We start from the raw sequence: 15,875 nt of genomic DNA, 5'->3' as shown, positions 1-15,875 counted from the left end.
TATTCCTTCCGAGAAGAAGGTTTTCGATTGGTTGCAAAGCCACTTTTGCACCGCTTCCTGCACGTCTACGTCTGTAGAAAATTAGCGACCTCGCAAAGCATCCTTGAGCGGCCCAAACAGATGAAAGTCGAAGGGAGCAAGATCTAGGCTGCAGGAAGCGGTGCAAAAGTGGCTTTGCAACCAATCGAAAACCTTCTTCTCGGAAGGAATACGCAAGCTTGTGGACGGCTAGACCAAGTGCATTGCCAAGGGAGGAGACTATGTTGAAAAATGGTGTACACATTGAACCCCTATTTTTGTGTAAATAAATTGTAGAACGAAAAGTGCAGATAATTTTTGACTCACCCTCGCATATACCATATATGGTTGCTATTGCTAATATTATAGTAATAATTACTATAAAAATGATATTCCTGACCACAATTATTTTACTATGCAATTATAGTATCAAATACTACCATACATATTTTTCTACCAGTGTAGGTATTGTGGTTAAATGTATCGTGTTAACATTAAAGTTAAACGGCACTTGAATCGGCTTGATGTTAAATGTAGGGTGAAGACTATTGGATTTCGGATTATCGCGATTTCGGAATACAACCGTCTCGGTGAGAATTGATAGCGTCGTTGCTCACGAAATAGTTTTATCGATAGCAGCAGCCCGCAGCCTTGACACGGCCTGTGGAGTAACGTGCGCTTACCCGGAATTAATATCGAATTTTGCGCCTTTTACGGTGCCGTATTTCGCAAATGTCGCGCTCGGGAAGGCAGCCGGTGCAATTTCGAGGAACCGTCAAGACCTTTTACGGGGAAAAGTTCGCACGAGTTGGGGCGAATATCGTGTCCCATTTCAAAGATCGTCGGCCGGCTTTGCAACAAGTGCGCGCGCAGACTCGCTAATACGTCATATCCACCTTTCACGCTCGTTAAATCACCTTTCAATCTCATTAAACGTCTTTTCTAATGTTAACTCGTTTGATCAAACTTGTCGAGCGCTGCCCGATTTGTCAGTCAGTGACATATACGGCAATTTTTATTCCCAAATTTATTACGCAAGTTAAAACTGTGGTGTTGTAAAAGTATTGCCAGTAAATTTAAATTTGTATAATTACCGAGTTTTTTAATTTCTATTCATAAGGTGATGATCTCGGAGAAGAACGTACCGATAAGATATTGTTTATTTATTTGGAGATATGAGAAGGGAGTGCTTGATTCTTACGTATAGATACAAAGGTTGGAGTTTTCACGTAGATATAAAGGTGCGTTTAACCTTTCCGTGTTACGTTTATTTTAGAAAACAATTAATTTTTATCTTACGCTAGAAAATTCCACACCCTCGTGTCAAACATCGCGGCTATAAACGTTAAATCGCGAGCTAACTAACGATATTTCGTTATCTCGTAAACGTGAAAATGTTTGCGCACTTTCAATTGTCAGTGCGACATGGACACGGCTGGAATTGCTGCAAAAGCTGGGCGGCACACGCATCCCGGAATGCATGCAAAAGCCGTCGAACGGCGCGCAATTTTCCATACGATACGTAATTATGCGCTTCCGGTTTCCCGGAACAATTACAGTCGGGCGACCATCCGCGACGACGAGCCATCGATCCACTCTCTATTTCTCTCTCTTTGTCTCTCATCGCGTTGGCATCTAGAAGCAATGGAATGCGAAATAGCACCGCTCTCATGCGTTTCGCGTGCATTTCGGAATAGAACAATGCGAACTTCTTTGCAAAATCTGCCGCGCACCTTTGTTCCCGTTAATTGGAAAACATGTTGCCAAGCCTTCGCTAAATGCTCGGCCGTAAATCTCGCTCGATGATCGCCCGATAAACCGACAAATGTTTGCGTCAGGAAGACGCAATTATTACGGCAATTTAGCGTACGATTCCATAAAGTTATATATCTCTTAATCATAGCAGAGCCTAGGTTCTAAGCTACAAACCGGGAAATTCAAGCGAAAAGATCACGCAACCAGCAAAATAATTTTTTTTAAATTACGCTGTACGTTAGTGTCGAAATTGTACAATACAATTAAAATTATTTAAATAACTTAACGCATTTATGCATCTCGAAAGAGTTACGGTAAAAATCGAATAAAAATTAATTAAGTTAAAGAAGACGTTTTTTCTAATCTCGCCGCCTTCCTTAGTTCTGCTAGGATTAGGAAAATTGTGCCGGCTGATTGTGATGAAAAATAGATTCCTTGAAAAGGACCACAATCCGCATGGTCGAAACGTCTATTATTTTTATCGAAAAATAATCTGTGTCTTACCTTACGAAAGGCGCGGCATGTTGAGTCGTGATTCGTATACGTGACGAATATCTGTAAGAGAGAGAGAAGCATCGTTAAAATTAAAAGTATAGCGACAACGAGAAATAAAGACAACTAGGCAGAAACGGCGACAGTGTCGGGGTCATGGCTGGTCAATGAATAATATCCGACTTGTGTGCCCGATCGTGCTTCGCGCGAACTTTACTACCTACTCGTTCCGCGAATCCCCGCCTGATTTATGCAACACCGATACCGGCAACATAGAGCTTTCCTCGGAATTTATGCTCGGCTTAAATTTCAAACGTATTCGATTCGAATCCGCTCGATTCGACGTTAAGTCGACTGGAGGACGTATTCGATTCGCGAACCGGCCGTGCTTAGGCTGTGCCTCGAATTCACGAATAAAACGCCCAGGTCTTCAAGTTAAGTAACCGTGGAAGAAATATTTTCAACACTCGTGTTTTATTTCTCAATTAGTACGGCGTCCGGCATAACGAAGTCTATGTGCTTTCGCGGAATAAAATAAACAAATTTGTTAAATCATTAAAAGGCGTAAAGATTCCCATTCTCTCGGGAAGTAATTAAAATACATTTTTAAAGATCCGTAACATATATTTGTAAAGATCCGTATTTCTGACCAGAAAAGGTAAAAAAAACGAGAGAGAGAGACGGACGACGTTTCCTCGGACTAATTGCGAGTCACGTGCGAAACGCTGTGATACTCAAGAAGTAACGAGGTATTTCGGCAAGAAAAGCGAATGTTATGTGAAATAACAAGATGAAAGGGAATTAACGGCGGCGCGCCGAGACGAGAGGTAAGAACGAGGGGATCGCGTTGAATGATGCATGTATGCGTCTCGCGACTAGGATCATCGTAGATCTCTCCTCTTGCGTCCTGCCACGCCCGGCTCGCGACAGAATTTAAAGCCTCTATTTATAAAGAGTGAACGAACGCGATGGCAGCCCCGACACGACGCATCGGGTCAGAATGCACGCACACTCGCGCTCGCGATACGCACGCGGCCCTCGAGGTATTCCGCACTGTATTAATGCGGTACAGAGCACCGCTGACGGTCCACTTTATCTCGAAGCGATGCGCCCTCGGGTCTCCCGAGAAATGGGCGGGAGGGGACGGAGGGAAAAGCGACGTAAAAACTAAAATTTCTTAGAAAGCCAAAACCTTCACTACCAAACGAGACTTCGATAAATTGCAAATTAAATAAATACGTTTTTCACTTTTTATACACTGAGAAAAAAAACTGTTGAGTCAAGAAAATATTTCTTGATTCAACCATATGCTGCGGTCACGGGCTGTCAAACAAATATTTGTCAATTCACGTAAACATTTGTTAATTAAAAAATATATATATTTGAATAAATTATGTATGTTTCATTGAAAACCATATGTATTTGAATTAAAGAAATACTGTCAACTAAACGATATTATTGTTTCATTCATACAACATTATCGTTTGATGGAAGATATGTGAAAAAATGTAGATATATGTAAATTTGGTTCACATAGTTTTTACATACATCTTTCTCCCCCTACATTAGAATTTTCCCTTCATTAGAAGAAGAAAGATAAACACTGAAGTAGTATACTATGTTCGGCTATAAAGAATAGGCCATTAGATGATTAAACTGCGTCTACTGATGCGATCGCCTGGCCAAATAATATAATTATTAATTGAAAGATATTACTTCAAATAATATTGTCTTTTCCATCAAATAATAGATTGTTTGAAGATGAAACAACAAAATTTTGATTGCAAACAGATAATGTTTCGTACAAGCACACGGTGTTTCAATGAAACAAATTTCAATCAAATAAATAGAATTACTAAATCCAAAGAAACCTTTTACTCTGTGTAGCGTCGCCGCTTTTTCCTATGCCCGAGTCTAGCAGAAACAGTGTCCATTGTTTTACGTTCTTTCCCGATACATTTTTCCCAATCCCGCCGTCATTGTTTTCCCTCGCATTACTAGACGACGCTAAAAAGAAAATTGCCAGCGGGCTGATTAACTTCACGGGATTACGGCACGCGGAATTATTCTCTCGGTGCTTTGTTAGCAGTTGCCGCGCCTCGTGTGGAAATTTCCCTTTAAAAACGGGGCGCGCTGGAGAGACAGAGAAGGAGAAGAGGGCTTGTTACGAAGGAGCCCGGAAGTAGTGCACCAGACTAGAGTGTGTCTCTCGTTTCGACGACGTGCGCGGTATCACTCGTCCCTTGCCTCTTTTTTTCGGGAACTACTCCGCGTCTTATTTCCAGCGGCGTCCGCTCTGGAGCCGCGCGCCGCCGTGTGTATTTTCGTCCCGTAGGGGATGAAAGAGTGGCGAAAAATAGTAACCCGGCTACTCCCATCCCCGTTTCTCCTCGGTGCGCTTCAAAGACTCTTTTGATCAGGGCGCGACCGAGCCGCCGATTTTCCGAGATTTCTTTGCATTGTCCGTCTTGCGCTTCCTCTCTTTCTTCCCCCCCGCCCCCTCCCTCGACTATAATGAGGATCACGACCGCGATTTTCGTGAATGGTAGACACGTTTATCCCTGCACGACGCACGAAAAGAAGCATTGAGCTTTCGCGCACCCTCATTTATTTCCCGTAGAAAGCTCTTCGTCCTCTCGACGACGAGTATGAAAACCGCAGGGGAAAATGTGACGAAATCGTATCGCGGGCTGTCGTTTACTTTTAACAATCGGCCGTTCGTAAACGATTTTTCCTTTGTCACTCGCTTCTTGTTATTGTATGTACATAACGCCTACTCGAAAGATAACGCATGGGTGGCGAGATAAGTCGCAGTTTAATGACCTAAAATACGAGTGCAAACCGATGAGGCAAATCGGCGCGTTTCATTGAACGTGTTTTTGCACGAAGTCAATTCATCATTTAATGACGACGCGTCAAAACTTCGAGAGTGCACAAGAGTGATTTTTAACCACTCACAGGTTCGTTATTATTACCGCTATTGGAGATTTACACAAATATCTCACGAGTAAAATATATAGAATGATACATTTTGTCGAAATCTGTTTCTTTTAATTTATGGAAAAATGAATATGATCTCGAAAAGTTTTACTACGTCAGCCTGTTCTATAAAAACATATATTTAAATATATTAAATATAATTATTAATCTTAAATTTTACTATGAAGTGGACCTGTGTTATTTATTTTGTAACTTTCAATTACGTTTCCTTTTTTCTAAAACAGTAAATAAAACTTGTATTCCGATCTCAATCAGTGAGGAAAAATAGAATAACCCGGCAGCAAATCTACATACATAGATCAAATTATGGAAAGCAATTATTTTCCTTCTTTTCAGATAAAGAAAAAAATAAAACGGAATAGAAGTCCGCAGGACTCCGCTGTTTACTACAATGCAGCAATAAATACAGAGCAAAATATGGAGCGCAATTATTTTCATTTCCCTTCTTTTCAAATGAAAGAAAAATTACGAGCCCGTAAGACTCCACGTAATGTTACCGGTTGATTAAAATTCCCTTCAACATTTATCCCAGTTTCGCCCAGTCAGCGTACGTCGTCGCGATATCAATCGTTTATCAGAATGTTTAAAATTCAAACACTACTCATCGTATCGGGTTACGCGCGAAAAAAAAGCAGTCTACGTCCCTGGTGGACGACACGGTGCGGAGGTGAGACGCACGCTGCATGACTCACGTCTGTTGTCCGTCCTCGTCCATTGCCCCGTCGCCCCGACACGGAGGGCCTTTCTCCGTTCGAATTAGCGGCTCGCAACTTCGGCACGCGCGCGCCGGGGGGTTTCACGTTCGGATGGAACGGGAATCGGCGCGCACGTGCGTGTGCAACGCACGCATACGCGCGGAACACGCGACGCGGGCGCGGCGACAGTGCCGGGCTCCCGGTTTCGCCGAAACGCAGCGGCGCATCCGCGGAATCTCTGGCCGGTCGCGGCTCGCGCGAGTCGAGTGACTCATCAGGGCGATCTCGCGCGATCGTCGACGAGATCGTGCAAAGCACGGTGTAAAGATACAAAGCGAAACATTGCGCATGTAACCAATTTTGGGATAAATTGTTCATTGATTCTCCCTGCATTCAACCGCGATGATTTGCAGTTCGAAGACTGGGGCAATTCGGTAGTTTGGGCCACTTCTGATTGGTTGACACTGCGCGTCCACCAGATCGCTTCACCTGGTATCTTTACACCATGGTACAAAGCGTTTGTTTCCACACGGCCGTGCACGGCGTGTTGTCTCTCTTAGGGACAAGCGCGGTCTTTCACGTCGATACCTCGAAACTGGAACAGCCATACGTTATGTTCAACTCGTCCTTCGGAGGACAGACGCCACCTTTGAGCCGGCGAATGACACCGGTTGCGCCGCAGCTCCCGCAAAAAAATTGGCTTTCCGTCGGACGGGACGACACGATCTGTCTCTCCCTCTGCCGTACGAAAACTGATTTGTCACAGACGGTTGGGCCGCGGGCTCGGCCCCACATTTTAATCGGACGAGCCAATCGCGATATATCACGACCCACTCGTTTTGCGTCAATCAACGAAAATTAGATTTGCGTCACGGGCTAGCGGGCTCGCTCGTTTATTTCAGGGTCATCATTCTTGGGACACGACGGTGAAAGAAGAGAGCGACTGTAACCTCGGAATGCTATCGTAGGAGCATGATTCATCAAACTGCAACGACCATTAATCGCGCGATATCTTCGAAAGCGAAACTTTGTCCTCACCAATGGAAATAATAAAACTTACGGGCTAATCTTATCTTATTACGTTGACAGTATTTCAGTTACCAGTTTAACGAATGCTCATAATAACCGTAGCAGTTCGATAAAGTGAAATGAAACCAACAATAAAAGTGCAGAACGCAGAGAGGGAAAACGCACGCGGCCGCACCTGCCGGTGGCGTCCGTCCTGCTTCACAAAAGCTTGAATGTCCAATTACTAAGAATCGAGTAACCGGTCCTCCGAGCGACCGAGCCCCCGGTGGTCGCCGGTTGAACCGTTACGTTACGTAGGTACGACCATCCGGAAAACCGGTAGGACGGTTAATCGATGAGCGCCGGCCGTACAAGAGATCATCTCGCTTCGAGAGACGACGTCTCGAAATAAGAGACTCGCGTAATCCGCGCGAGAGCGACAGCAAAGTCGTTTATTCTAGAGACCCTGTAATCAGAGACTGGTCGTAAGAGTTCGTCAGATTCCCGCGAGTGAGAGAGAAACGCAGGCTATCTCGCTCTTCTACGATTCTACCATTCTACGACCGTAGAAGAGTGAGATAGCCTGTGCTTCTCTCTCGCTCGCGGGAATCTGACGAACTCTTACGGCCAGTCTCTGATAACAGGGTCTCTAGTTTATTCGTTTCGCTCCCTTCCCCCCTCCTTCATCGGACAACTTGTTTCGCCCCTCGCGGCGCGGAAGCAATATAGAAATTAATATCGCGTCTTCATCAGCCGCGCTTCCTCTTTCATTATCGCGGAGATCCCGCCAGGTCGGATGCGAAATTGAATCGATCCTGCTCTCGCGCGCGCGCTCATTACGCCATCGGCGCATCTCGCGGATGCAATCGCGGAGATAGCGAGGATTAGACGCGCGGTTTAATCCGTCAGGCGCACTCTCGACCAGTCATCGAGTTTAATTCCGGCGATGCGATCGGTTATCGGGGAAAAATATTTCACGTAACGCGCGAAAATTATTATCAGACGTGAGATACAGGCCCGACAATCGAAAACGCAAATTTCAATTTATTCCGCGCTCTCTACGCGTAGCTTTGTTTTGTAAAAATCTTGTAATATCTAACCAAAATAGAGGAGTATACTTAAAGTCACCAGTGATGAATAAAAATCGAAACAAAGCTTCTTGTCGATCCAACTATGATTCAGTTCGGACTCTTGTGATGCTCGATCGTGCTCGCTTAAGTTAAAATAATTTTCCTGACGATTTCCTGCGTTGACAATGACTTTTGTGAGTCTGCTATAATTTATGCTCCGCGAACTTCCATGCACGAGTTCGGTTACTTGATAAGGGCCTGATACTTGGGTCGAAACGTCGCAACCAATGTAGCATTTAATTAATTATACTGCCAGTTGGATCAACAAGAAGCTGTGTTTCAACTTGTAATATCTATTATATTTTAAAGTAAAAACTTTCGAACACCGCTTTGATTAATTTCACGGGCGAACTGCAACGTGAAGACGCCTCAATTGCAACGCGTTTCGCCCGTTACCACGGCGTACCTTCGAGATCCGTCAAAGAGGAAATGCAGGAGGACGATGGCGAGACTCGACGATCGACGTAACTTCCGCCGTCGACGACGAATTCGGATTAATCGCCGCAAACGACCACGTACCGCTCGGCTAATTGGCACGTTAATTGCTTTCGACGAGCCGCCAATTCCACCGCTGAACCGCCTAGGATTGCCCGCGGCGTCGAAAGCCTCCCCATGTCCTCTCTAACACTGGGTGGCAATTGATGAGACTTCCAAATTTGTTTACCGAGAACTTTCGAAGGGTGCGACGCGATGAGATTTAAGCGATTAAGTTAGGAAACGTTCAATTAACTGATCTTTCATATTTAGATAAGAAAAAAAAAACTCGTATGGATTACATTTACAACCAAACTATCGCAAATTTTTTTTGCGATTTTGCGATTTGCGACGAGATTATGTTGTACTCGTCGATTCGTCGCGTGTACATATTTTAGGAAAGATAAATTAACGATGGAAAAATTTAAATAATATATAAAATCGTAACATCTATTTCTCTATGGTGTATAAGGCTCGACCTCTCGCCTATTTCAAGGCTTAACGAAACAATTGTTACCGTTTTACGGAAGGACGCACCTTAATCGCCAATTCTGTGCGAGGCGCAATTGCGTCACGGACGCGGAATCATTTGGCGCCGGTACAATGCATCGTACGTATAATTGACGTTCGATGTGATTGCTCGCGGAAATGTTCCGGCAGCACGAAAGATCGCATGTCAGGACTTTTGTCGCATGTGACCGGCTCGACGTAATTAGTGCTCCGTTATTTCGTAAGTAACTCCGAAAACTCCCGGATATCTTGTACTTATAATCAGGTTCTGACCCCGGCAATCATAAAATAGAACGCTTGTATAAAATTAACGGCATCGTTTTGCAACAAATTAAGTCATACAAATCCCCCTTGTTGAAATAGCCGAGTATCTTGTACCAAATGTATCGTGACTCTAGAATTTGCTTCACAGAAACATCTATCCTATCAAGATTACACACTTGGAACTCCATTTCTATTTGCGCAATTAAATCGATTGCGTTGACCTCTCAAACGCGCGTTGACTATTGTCTCTACTTCTCACCGGCACGATCCCGGGTTATTTTTAAGCTCTCAAACGTCGAAAGAATCGGTTGAATGTTATCCGAACACTCAGGAAGAAATAGCGCGGATGGATTAGAACAGGGGAAAGGAATTTCTTGCTCTCCGTTTTGGAATTTCTCGGAGAATTGGGCGTCCACGTGGATTCTCTTGGTTACGTAAACGAGCCTGGAGATCGCAACAGCTGACTTACCATGCGGACAGGAATGTGCGTAATTTTATTTCGATTAAAAGTGAAATAAAAAATTAGATAGCGCAAAGGCGGAATTTCGCAAAATCTCGATGGAAGCGATTGAATTGTTGATCCGCAAAGAACGAGCTTTACTATGGTTATCATTAAAGTGGAACAACACATTGAATAATGCAAAGACGACATCCGCTAATTGTCTCCCTCTCATTCTCGTGTTTCCCCCGCCTCGAATTAGTGTTCTTACCGTTGAAATCCAAACAGTTGGATCGAGTGTTCGGGACGGCAATCGAGGCGGTTCCGTGCCGCACGCGAGTATACAAGAGCGAGCGGGCGATCCGATTGCAGGGGATCGTCTCTTTCGCGCTCAATTGTGTGCGTCGAGCCGATATGTATGTACCATTAGCAGACTGTCTGGGAATCGGTAAGGTGAGGGAGACGCAGCAAGAAAGAGAGAAGGTGCGGCGCGAAGCAGGAGGGAATAGGAAAAAGCGCGGGCGGGGGGAAGAGAGAGAGAGGGGGGGGAAGGGAGAGACGGACGCGGAACAGCTTCTCTCGAAGCGTATGAGAGTTGATCTCAGGGCGGATTCCCACCGGAGGATCGGTCACGACTTGGAGTCGCCGCCGCTGTAAACGCCGTCCGCGAGAGCAACCTCCCGACGATTGGATAATGCGCGCGCGGGTCTCGCTATCGTCCTCCTTCTTCTCCACCTCCTTCCGAGAGTATTCGAGAGAGCCCGCGATCATTACGGATCGCCATGTAAAACGGCAACCTATGACTCCGGCGAGAACACCTTTCTACCGTCTGCGCACCAAGTAGGGAGTAATTGGTACACTAGGATGGGCACCGCGCTTTCGAAACGCGTACGATGTGGATGGGGGGAGGCGGGGGTGCGCGCTTATTGAATAATATCATCGCGCGAGATACGGTAAATTACATCTGGACCGTACGATCGCGATTTATCACTTGCGCTCGTGAAGGATAAAATTCGCTTAGGACCAACGACGCGGGCGACACGCTGGAAGACCTAATGTAACAATTGAGGACTCCCCAACGACTTAAAAAATCATCATTCAATAATAAGTAACAGTTGCTGACAAAGTGACGCTAGTGCTGTCCTCCCTCGGCAAGCCGCATTCCGCGTTCATTAACTCGAGGCAAGGAAAGGTGTGTGAATGATCACGGCGTCAACTATCATGGACCGTAATCAATGAAGCTAATTCGAAGTGACATTATTAAAATAAATTCCCTCTCTCTCTCTGTCTCTCTCATCGTGCGTATGGATCCCTCGATTCTATTATTGAGTCGGAGTTCTCTTGCTAGAATGGCTCAGAATAGATTCTATTATATATTTGAACGCGTCGCGAATGTGTCGTAGGTACATCGACGGTCCTCGGCTTGAGTCGTCGTCGGGTAGTCGGGGCGCGCGAATATGCACGAACGTAAACATAAGGAAGTCATTAATCGTGCTGGTACTCGCGGCGGGCTATCTTCGGCCCGTGCAAAAGGACGTTACCGAGCCGGAGCCAGCATCCGCGGCTGCACGCGCAAATGCGCCGCGCGCGGGCTTCCGTACGAGAGTCGTACACCACGACGTGTCCCGAGGGGGCGACATTCCGCGCGGTCTCGTTTCGGAACGGAACCGGGAGGGCAGATAAGATCGTATTAATTCACGACGGCGATAACGCATCGGCGCGCTAATAGGACATTAATAACGTCGTGTCACGGGGCATTTAAAAAAATTCATATATGTCGCAGTTTCATTTAATTTATTGGAAAGCTACGGCGTTTACTGTTAATTTATCGCTGTTGTTAATCCATAAGCAATCGCGGTTAAATAAATTACGTATATATTTAATAAATCGCAGTTCTTTTATCGGAAACTTATCAAGCGTCGTTGCGCCCGCGTTGTTTCTGTTAAATCAACCGAGGAATTTCAGTTCTGTAAGTTTCAGTGTTCAACTACGAACGCAAAATTGAATTACCCGCGTTTTCTTTTTAACGCGCGGAAGACAGGGTTCAGCATTCGAGGTTCTTTACGCGGCACGGAGGATCTCGGCGACTTTGGTATTCGCGGGGCCCGCGGACGACGATTATCGGCGTCGGACGTAGAAATGAACGCCAACGCTCGAAAGGTAGACGCTCGGAACGACTATCGATCGTTTCTCCGGACTCTAGGCTCTTCGTCAGTAGAGTTTCGAGGTCGACGTCCTTTGCAGTTGCACGGCAATCGATAGCGCACGACCGGCTCTCTTCACGACGATGGTAGAGCCGCCTCTGTCAATTAATTTACAACGCCTGTCCATTGTAAAGCGCCTATACGAACCGCCAAACCGGCTGTTTAGCGCCGACCGCGAAGTTAACGGCGTCACATTTGCAGATCCAGCCGGTATCGGAGTTTGATAACGATCGTCGCACCGCCGATCGATAATACGTCGACCTCCTTTCCGAGCCACGACACGCCTGCCTTTCGAGACGCATGACACTTCGACATTACGCTCGGTAAAGCCGTACGAGATTACCTCCGAGATTAGCGAGTCATGATCGGAATTACGGTCTCCCGACGTCAAGTCGGGGATAATTAACCAGTCAGTGGCTTCGTTATTTTCCCCGATTTTTACGTTTAAGGCGATCTATCTTTTTTTTTGCTCGGTTGCATTATCGCATAAACTTTCAAATCACAATTAACGCAAAGGTCGTACGGACGGGAAAAAAACGAAAGGCGAGGGGGGGAAACCGCTGAGGGCATTGTGGTACAGATTTGCGGCATCACTGGGCATTACTAGGCATTTTTTGGGGCATTAGTTTGGGCATTAGACCTTGCTGAGGCATTATAAAGATAATAAAATAAGATAAAATGACATAATAAGATAAAGTAATGCTCACTGGGCATTAGTGGGCATTGGTGTGTACAAGACTTTGGTCAGCGGTTTCCCCCTCGACGAAAGGGGATGCAATACTGGAGTGAAGGAAAGTCCGAGTGGGACAGGGGGGAAAAATTGATGCAAGAGACAAACAAATGCGAAAACGAAGACTTTCGCCCGTCGCATCGATTTTGCGAATCGTTTCGTAAAGCTCTAATAATCCGCTGAATTAACTGTCAGTCCGAACGTCAATTTACAGCTCAAGCGCCGCCGCTCAACAGGCTTTCTACGCGTCGGGACGCACCCGCGGATTAATCAAGCTCGCATTTTTTATGTTGTCTCGCATGTTGCTCACCTCGACGCACGCGGGGGAAAAAAAAGGAGATGCTCAGGCGGACGTGTTCCGCCGAGGAACACCACGCGGGGTGCGCTATGCCGGTAAATATCGTACGCGCTGCACAGAGACGGGAAAGGAAAACGAAAAAGATCCGCCTCAGAACCCGTCGGAATGTGGGCGTGCAGCGTGCGGCGCGGCCACGTACACGCGCCGAGCGATGTCCGGGAAGCCCGGAGCAGCCAGCCGGCTGATACGTGCATTCGAGGCTTTTACCACCCTCATGCATTTTTCCCTCTCGGTTATCTCGTTTCCCTTCGACGGCGATAATTCGCCCCACTTTCACGCGCGAGTCAACGCTGAGTCAACCCGGCGTTTCGGGGAATCGCGCGGACCGCGGGGACGTCGGTCTCGCTGCCACCGCCCAATTTCTCGACGCTCGTACACGCGTAATTATCGTCGCTGATAACGGCGACAAATGACTACGTCGCCGCGAGCGTCTTGACTTAAATGCGATCGAGCGAGCGAGAAATTTCGTATTTCGGGCCTACCCGGGGAGAGAGACGTGCACCCTCAGAAAGGATTTCTGTTACCGGGACGAAAAATATTCTTGGCGCATTTCTATTTCTCACAACCTCATTTAGTATAAAAATAAGACAATGTCAAAGTAAAATCAATAATTTTTATTCTCCCCTGTCGAATTAAAAAAGCTTGACTTACTATATCGAGACAAGAGTAACTTGTCATTGTTCGTGCGTTTAGAATAAATTTTCCCTCCATCTTTCAACGCGCCAAGTTGGCACCGCGATATTCGATCATTTTATTCTAGATTTTAGAATTTTTCATTTAAGATTAAAATATTCCTTTCTCTGAAATAAATATGATTGGCGTTACATCGATCCTATTTTATGATACATTGGAGTGTAATAGCATTGGATCAGAAAATTTTTTCTGTGGGTGTAGAGCCTACGTGAGAATCGCTTCAATCTGACTTCGTTTCACAAAAATATTAGAATATATCGAAGATATACTTTACGTATGAGACTCGCGAAAGTAAGGCCCTTAGCAGAATGGCCGGCTTGTAACTTCAGGACAATGTTTATAAAATATTCATCTTAATAGTCGTGCAGTAAATTATTAATTTCGTGTGTTCACATATATACGTTTATTCTTTGCAAACGTTGTCTTCGTATGCTTATTTATGACTTGAAACACAAGACGGTTACTGTCCACGATGCTAGAACTTGGACCAACTTCTAGCATCGTGGACACAAGCCTTTAGAACATAAAACGTTGTCTTGAAAGTACAAGGCCATTCTGCCTTAAGAATTCTACTGCTTTGAACCGAACGGAATCTTTTTTTATTCACGGAGAGAATTTCTTTCGTAAAAAATTTATCCTGAAAATCGTGTGATCGTGAGACAACGTGGCATTTTGAAGATATCTAGAATAAGAAACAAATGTTTCGGCCCTTCCTCGCGTCTTCTTCGATGAAAATACAATAAGGTCATAGAAAAAACCCAAACAATTATAATTATCTCGTTTAAACCGAAAAAGGAAAAGGCAAAATCTTAGGAAATTAAAACACCATATGACATCAGAGAGTCATCTCTCTTTCCATGCTAGTATCAGTGAGTCCCCATATAGTCTCAGACATAAAGAGAAACCGAATAACTAAAACGGAAAACGGAAAAAAGGAAAAAAACCGTTAGGGGTTGTCAAACCAAAAGAAAAATTAGAGATAAAATACGCGAGAAATAATGTAAATTAATTGTAGTATTTGAATTAAGTTTGAAGAAAGAAAAAGAAAACGGAAATTTGGAGACTCACCACAACTCGACAGAGGAATCCGTAACAATAGCGTTAAAAGACAATGACGCCGCGTTAACGACGAGGTGAACATTATAATCAGAAAGTGTGGTAAACATGAGAGAAGAACATGAGAGTTTTTGAAATTTTACCATAGATTCCGCTAGAAATTATACTTGATGCACATTGTACCGGTAGAATGCGTGGTAAAATTTCAAAAAACTTTCTCATACAGTTGTTCAAAATGCCACGTTGTCCCAGGATTACACGATTTTCAGGGTAAGTTTTAAGAAAAAAAATTCTCTCCGTGTCGAGTGCTAAGATAATACGTGTTACTTTATTTTCCTTACGCGAATCTGGCTTTGATCTCGCACGAATTTTACGGCGCCGACCGCACACGTGCGCGCGAGCGTTTTATTCAGATATTTTTCGACGGATCCAGGCGAGCCCTCGAACGAGCCTCGCGATCGAAGGAGAGAGAATCCGGTCGGATAACGCTCGGTGGGGAACGACGGGGAGATCTACGGAGGGATCGTGACGATCAGGTTCGTCGGACCGGCTCTCTTGCGTAATACGGCCCTGAGCCATAGTCTTACAACGGTAATGGAAGCCCATGGCTCGTCGGGCTTCCTCTCCTACGATCCCGACAAAACCCGTTCCTTCTTACAATTTAACGATCGGACGCGTCAGAATTCACGTAGCCCGAGTGACGATTCAGGGGAAGAAAAAGAACGAGAAAAAGAGCAACGTCTTCCGGAAAAAGGGGTCATGATAGAGGCCGGCTGGTCTTGCTTCTCGAGGACCCCGTTCCTTCACTTTATACACGGCAACAAGATATCGATGCTCGCGGGAAATCCGCCTGAGTCGCACAGCGAATTTACGCGCCGACGGGAAACACCTCCCGCGAGATTTGAAAAAGGAAAGCGACATCCTTGGAAAATAATTTGTCGTCTGATCCGAGTAATAAATCGTCGCAGCGGTAGATTGCAAAGGGTACCAATCGTTCACGGATCGCGCAGTAATTTTCTATCCGTTATGCGTTGGAAAGTAAATGTCGG

General features: G+C 45.3%; 1 protein-coding gene across 2 annotated transcripts in view; it reads right to left on the bottom strand.

The window, feature by feature from the left end:
- The window catches only part of LOC105568749 (heat shock protein DDB_G0288861-like), a 75,898-nt gene that overhangs the window by 42,358 nt on the left and 17,665 nt on the right, over positions 1-15,875 (bottom strand). Inside the window, exon 2 of one of the 2 annotated variants that reach the window (XM_012024648.1) lies at positions 2,278-2,328. Coding sequence is in view for 1 of the 2 variants with exons in the window: in XM_012024644.1 (XP_011880034.1) it covers positions 2,278-2,349 (72 nt within the window). In the remaining variant the exon portion in view is untranslated. Of the gene's footprint in view, positions 1-2,277; positions 2,365-15,875 lie in introns of those variants that run through there. The other variant, XM_012024644.1, reaches the window with a different exon arrangement.

The sequence above is a fragment of the Vollenhovia emeryi genome, unplaced genomic scaffold (assembly GCF_000949405.1).
Source record: "Vollenhovia emeryi isolate VEMERY1.0 unplaced genomic scaffold, V.emery_V1.0 DF939127.1, whole genome shotgun sequence".
Classification (NCBI taxonomy): Eukaryota; Metazoa; Arthropoda; class Insecta; order Hymenoptera; family Formicidae; genus Vollenhovia; species Vollenhovia emeryi.
Note: the sequence above shows the minus strand (reverse complement) of the source record. Positions and strands in the feature narration are given on the sequence as shown.